At 35.6% G+C, this 6,677-nt stretch overlaps 1 protein-coding gene across 1 annotated transcript; it reads right to left on the minus strand.

The window, feature by feature from the left end:
- Positions 1-211: 211 nt before the first annotated feature.
- LOC117215225 (zinc finger protein Aiolos-like) lies at positions 212-4,206 on the minus strand. The gene is made up of 3 exons (XM_033461621.1): positions 4,118-4,206; positions 3,753-3,869; positions 212-1,062 (listed from the first exon to the last, which is right to left on the minus strand). Exons 2-3 carry the CDS (start codon positions 3,825-3,827, stop codon positions 328-330), a joined length of 810 nt encoding a protein of 269 aa, XP_033317512.1. The 5' UTR covers positions 3,828-3,869; positions 4,118-4,206; the 3' UTR covers positions 212-327.
- Between the last annotated feature and the right edge of the window lie 2,471 nt (positions 4,207-6,677).

Consider the following 6,677-nt stretch of genomic DNA (forward strand, 5'->3'; position numbering starts at 1 on the left):
CTAATTGTGTCAAACCGAGCAACGGGACTATATGTTTCCTTATAATCTCTGCCTTCTTTCTGTGAACACCCTTTTATTACAAGTCGCGCTTTGTATCGTTCCGAGTTGTCCGGATTTAGCTTTATCGTTAAAACCCACCTATTGCTAAGTACCTTCTGATCTTTAGGTTTTTCTACAACTTTCATATTTGAATTCTTTACGAATTCTTTAACATGTCTGATGTTCTGATGACATAGCCGTTCGTGCCATAACTGCAATGTGTCCGCGTTTGACACCGCTCTATTGCTAAAATTACAAACTGACGGTATGATAACTCGCATATCTACTTTATACAAATTTCCGATAACAGAACCTCTTGCTATTATTTTCTGATTTTGTAAAAATATGCAATTGGTCCCTTCCCTTGGATGGTATCAAAGATATATTTATTGAGCTATCTACGTTTTTTGGGCAGGGACTGTGTGAAGTATTTGATTCTGCCATGGCTATACCATCCGAATGATTCGACTTTCCTAACGATTCAGCAGATGTTTTCGTGATTTTGCTTTCACCAGAAAATATTGCGTTCCCATGCGCATGGAATAAATGAGATTGGATATGTCTTTTAAAGGAAAACCTTCGGCTACAAAAATTACATCTATATCCAGACAATTGTTTCGTACGACATTGCTTCTTTAAATGACGTATCAAGGAAAAATGCATAGTGAAAATCGCAGTGCAATTATTACACTTAAATACATTACAGGTATATAATTTGTTATGCTGATCAAATAAATGTTTAGTTCGAAAAGTTAACAAACAAACGTTGCAACTTCTTCTGTTGTTTGAAGGTACTTTATGCTTACTTTTTCGTTTATCAGGATCCGATTTCTTATTTTCTAGATACGTACTTTCTTGAGGAAACGCGAATTCTTCGTCTTCAGAATAAACGTCATCCGAAGATTCACCTTTAAACGTCGCTGTTTCATTTTCATTCCCTGTATTCGTATCAACTGGCGACAAATCATCGCAGATCTCCGGATCGATTGGCTCTTCTTTTATTCTTATTGCATAGTCAGAAGGCTGAAAAAAATATACAAACCTAACGTAACATTCTAAAAAACGAAAAATCTATGAAACAGTCCTAGCCTAGTAATTGAAGCCAATCGTGTCATAAATATCATGGGTTGGATAGAAAACTATGTATAGAGCTACAAAACTAGATAGTAGAAAGAACGCTTTATGACGCCATGTTTATGAGTTAGCCAGGTTCTACCATTAAAAACATGAAAAACATAACTGCACAAATCCAGAATACTACATACATAAGAAGAGAGGTGTAAATTTTGTGTAAATTTACAGCTTCATTAGAATTGCTACGAAACTTTTCCTCAACTCCTAACATTTATCATAGGACATGGCCGATCGATATTTTCAAACTATTGTGTAGTGAAGTGGATTATATTCAACTTTCAATTATATTCAAATGGAAGAAAAATCAGATTCGCATACGATATTTTTAACATGGTTGTTTAACGTTATTTCATGAATGTATTCTTCCAAGTAACAAATTGGTACAAAGCAACGAGCGGTTCTTCTATATGTTTAACAAATTGTATATTATAAATGAGAAATGAAATATACGACAGAGCAACAAACACCATGCAAAGCTCTAAAAATTCAATATCATTTGAAAATATAAAAAAACAACTCAAAAAGTTTACAAAAATCACCATGAATTGTTTAAAGTAGCAATATTTGTATCCAATTCGATGGAAGATATTGTAGAATCAATCGCGATCAGTAACCGGTGTGAGAAACAGTCAATGGTAGTAACTGGTCAAAAAGAAGGAAAACGTGACTGTCAACGGTGCTTACATACGCTGATACGATGAACGCATCAACGTTTTTTGATCTTTTATGGTGTATATTGGCTTGCATCGATGCAGAAAGTAATATTATTTCCTTAATTGGTAGACAAAGCCATTGGGTATATATTAAGTATATATTGATATACTGATGTCATTTCACGAGACTTTGGAGTCGATGCGTAGCGTCATTACGATACGTTTCAGCTATACAGGCTGCTCAACGAATTTTCTACGCTAGACTATACTAGAACTACTGTCCCGATGCTGTTCGGGCAGTAAGGGACATATGCAAAATTCCTCCCTTTCACTATGTTGCCAATTTGTATAAGAATATATATACACGCGGGTAAACGCACACGCGTATCTGTGCCTCGTTATAACTGTGTGCGGAAAAATTTTGTATATAAACCCACAGCAGCAATACTTTTCATAACGCATACAGCTTTAAACCTGGGCATAAGGTTACACGAGCGTTAAAACGGGCATACGTTTCACAGTCATTTCGTACGTACGTAGAAGTCACGGCATACGAGCGTCGTCTGTTTTGCAGAGCTGGCGGAACAATTACTCACGCCCTATCAGTGTGCTGACACGCAGATGGTCGAAGCGCTAAATTTCTAGTTCTCAAAAATAGCGATTGTTCTTGACTGTGGCGTAAACCATGCTTGACGGAACGTTCGCGACATTGTGTTATAAAACTCCAATAATATTTCTTTTTAATCTGAATCGATATCGAAGTGCGTTAAAAACTGTAAATAATTTGATTTATACAAATGATTTTTGCAATAACAAATGATTTATAATAAACAAATCTGAAAATCCTTGCACAAAATAGAAAAGTTTTCATTCCGATACAACTATTCGCTATAGAATAATCGCTGGACATACATAAAAAATACGTACTCATCGAACTGATAACGAATAACCAGCGATACGTTCGTGTGACCTGCTCTATTTAAAGTTATACGTTACAAAACGCCTCAGTTGAATCCAATGCCCGTATTTATATAAATACATCAGTGAACAGGTAGCGCACGTTCCCAGTGATGAACGTTCCTGGTACATCTGTGAGTATTAATCCATTATACGGCAATATATTTTTTACAACATACGTTGTTTCAACGCTCGTATGCTTCGACGCATTAATATGATGAAAATCTAATCTTTCTTACTAATCCACTTGGTATCGTACGAATAAATAGATAACATTTCACGATACAACAGCGATTTACATTAATATTACATAAAACATATTTATATATGTATAAATATCAATTTTATATTCTACAAGCCGAGGAAAATTAATAACAAATGATAATAACACAAATGGCAAACATAATCAGTGTACTAAATATCAACATATTAATGCAAATCATTTGTAATTCAATATTTCCATTTTTATAAAATAAAATATGTAAATGAAATTTAATTGTAAAATGATCACATTCGCATAAACTCATTACTCTACAACGGAGCAATTAAATATTATATTGATAACAATAATAAACACGGTTGCATCGATGCTAGACATTCTGCATTACTTTAGTATTTTTAATCCATGTATTATTATTGAGCCATAATATATAAAGTATAGACGCAAGAGATCATAGCGCGTTGGCCAAAGTAGTCTTATAATTGACAGATACATTATACAAAATTTTATGTACCATCGTGGAAATTCCTTTTAATTCAACAATTAAATTTCATTTCTATTACAAATCATAAGTTTGCGTCAGAACGGCCAAAGAAGCAAATCTTACATTGTCATATTGAAATAGTTAAAGAAAGTGGTACATAAACATTAGCTTAATATGTTATATTAACCAAGATTTGTAGAAACAAAATACATTATTCAATACGGTCAAAGTTCACTTATCGAATGATGTTTCAAAAGGTACTTACGTCCATTTTGTTGTCCAATTTTATATCCATGGAGATTGCATAAACGGACCGCACGTAAACTAACACTCGAGCCATTTGCTTTACGAAATTATTATTATTATTAGACAAACTGCTTGCCTGTGCACAAGGAAAATCTATGATTAGTGAGCAGTAGACTTTAATAATATCCTCAAAGAACAATTCGCGTTTTCCTTAAAATATGCCATAACTGCACGATAACAGTAGCAATTTGTAAATGAATATAGAAATTGTATGAGATACAGTTATCAAATACATTTAACAAAACTGTAATTATTTGATAAAAAGTCGTGAAATCAATGAAAAGCAGAAGACAATGGAAGATATTTCAGGTTAACGTGTCATACATGATCTTAAAAGTTGTTTACACTCTCTTATTATTCACTTATTATTCATTTGCATCCAGAACATGTTTTCCTTTGTTAATAGTTCGCGTCAAGATAGAATGTAAATTTCTTATACACATATAAACATGCAAAGACAGAGAAAATACCGTTCGAACTAGGACACCACCATGAGCAGCACTGTGGGCATTAAAATGGCATCCTCCACTAGTAGCAAACATGACGCTCAGTTCAGATAGATTCACACGTGGCTGCAGCGCATGCGTCTTACTGAGTAGATTCTCTGACTAACTTCACGTTATGTTCAATACAATTTTTTTGTTCACGTTTCTGTATAAACTCACGTTATATATGTATGTATATCTGTGCATCTAAAAAGCAACACCAACACACGTCAATGAATATCTGATTATTCCTGCATCATAAGTACTGCAAGCTTCGTATTCGTATACACAGGTTTGTAAACTCCAGTAGAGGGGATAATGCTCTTAATATTCGGAAATGTGCTTTACAAGTCGGCCGTTAGTCGCAGCGCTGGCATCAATTTGTTAACACCTTCGTTTGCAAAATTATGAAAAGCAGTTTAGTTTATATTCTTCACCTTTAGTGATAATTTTCATCAATATACTTAAAGTAGACATGCAGTATTTCACGTGATACAAAAGAATGTTGTTTAAATGAATGTAGTTTTACATAATGCTATAGAGTTTAGTTATAGACACGATCGTGCTGCAGACACAAGAAGCGCTGCGCGGCGAAGTCTAACAAATCGAGTCAAGTCCCTTACTCGAGAAATGCTTTCTGGCCCGTACATGGCAAATATATGCATACATACACAGGCACGCGTACACACACACACACACACACACACACACACACACACACACACACAAACACACATCTTCTTACTGTTGACTCTGTCAAAGGCTCATGAGATACCATTGGTTGTTAAAATATTTGTCAAAATATCTGTTTTATACTCTAGCGTTAAGAATAAGAATCCTATTGCTCAAGAAATTAAAATGTGGTTAAAGAAATGATTATTTGAACCCTATCGACAATTAACTTTTGCAGTCGGTAACTTACCGACAACATCTTTATGTGTCAGGTTATCGATAGAATTTAGGGCGCGTAACAATTTTTCATTTGAATTAGCCATCGTTTTGAACAACAGAGATTATATTTACAGGTACAAAAAAAATGACTTTAACAGAGTTTAACAAACATCAGAGGTGTTTAGACACGCAAGATGCAATTGACAATGTTCTTGGGTTCGATAACGAGTCCACGGTCAACGGGATAACACTTTACTAGGCGTAGAATTCATTTTAAGCACAAAATACGATTGCTGGGACGCTCAGTATAAACTGCTCGAAGTGTAACTTTCAAAGGCGATCGCACGAATAATAGACTGATGAAAATTTTCCTCGCTTTACAATCGCGTTCGTTTGTTAAATACTCGTTAGAAGCATCGAGAAAGTTCCAATCGCCGTTGCTATGCAGTTTGTACCTGGAGTTTTATTATTAATACAACGTGTGTCCCATTATATTGGCACCTCCGAGGTAAAATCACACGTGGCCAGGCCCGTTCTTGAGGCCGTATGCCGCCACAACCACATTTCTAGGGAGAACCATACAACCACTCCACTTTTCAAGTGCATAGTTTCGTAGAAAAGACCTACGTGACCCTGGCTACGAGCGTCTGCAGAACACGTGAGCCTAGAAAAGACAATAGAAGGCGACAACGGCCAGAGAGTCAGTCGAGAAACAGAGTGTGATTCGAAAAGCAGAGTGTGAGCGGAGAAGCGGAGTTTGCGAGTGGCGTTGCCGAGAGAGTGTTGATTGCGTTTGGTAAAAGTCGAGTCGTTATCGAGTTATTTAGTTGTGCTGTTTTCTGTACGTTTGGTGTGAATAGTTCAGGTTAAACAACAATCGCCTTTTTCTGTCCGATTAACATCTCTATTGTCCATTCCTTGTAAACACATTATATCACGATATTACATATATATTATATAATATTTATTATTTATAGAATAAGTATTTATATCAGTATACATATACGAGACGTAGAATAAACACGTTTATCGCACATCTGGAAGCATTGGGAACCTTTAGCATTTTAGTATTATTCCAAATGTTACCGACTCAGCGTCTCGATGATATTATCTGTTCCCTTCAGCACATTATCCAGTCCAGCACATTGTTAAATATATAGGTATCTCCTTTCCATAACACATCTTGGATAACAAGCTTTTGTGGCAATCGCATATCCGGAGATATTTACTTGTGTACACTGTACTCCAATGATGTGAGGTCAATCGAGCTTGATCGGCCTGCGAGCGTTCGCAGAGACTTGTCCTAATATTAATAAAAATGGAGCGATATATGGGGCTCTCTAAGAGGTGGTGCTCTATCTTTAAAACCATCTCAATTTCCGGCATGAATTTTTCTGGCAAAAATCATCCTGGTAACCAAGTGATTACTACCTAGCGAAGCTACAAAAGTATGGATTGGAACACACAACAATACTCTATTGAAAGTACAACAGGTTTTCTGTGCTAAG

Source organism: Bombus bifarius, unplaced genomic scaffold (assembly GCF_011952205.1).
Source record: "Bombus bifarius isolate JDL3187 unplaced genomic scaffold, Bbif_JDL3187 scf7180000009452_frag, whole genome shotgun sequence".
NCBI classification, from domain to species: domain Eukaryota; kingdom Metazoa; phylum Arthropoda; class Insecta; order Hymenoptera; family Apidae; genus Bombus; species Bombus bifarius.

Bases quoted from the DNA above. Each gene is read 5' to 3' on its own strand.
- LOC117215225 (XM_033461621.1), bottom strand. From the start codon at position 3,827: ATGGCTCGAGTGTTAGTTTACGTGCGGTCCGTTTATGCAATCTCCATG. The intron at 1,063-3,752 runs GTAAGTACCTTT...TATTTTTTTCAG, and splicing joins AATTGGACAACAAAATGGAC to CCTTCTGACTATGCAATAAG.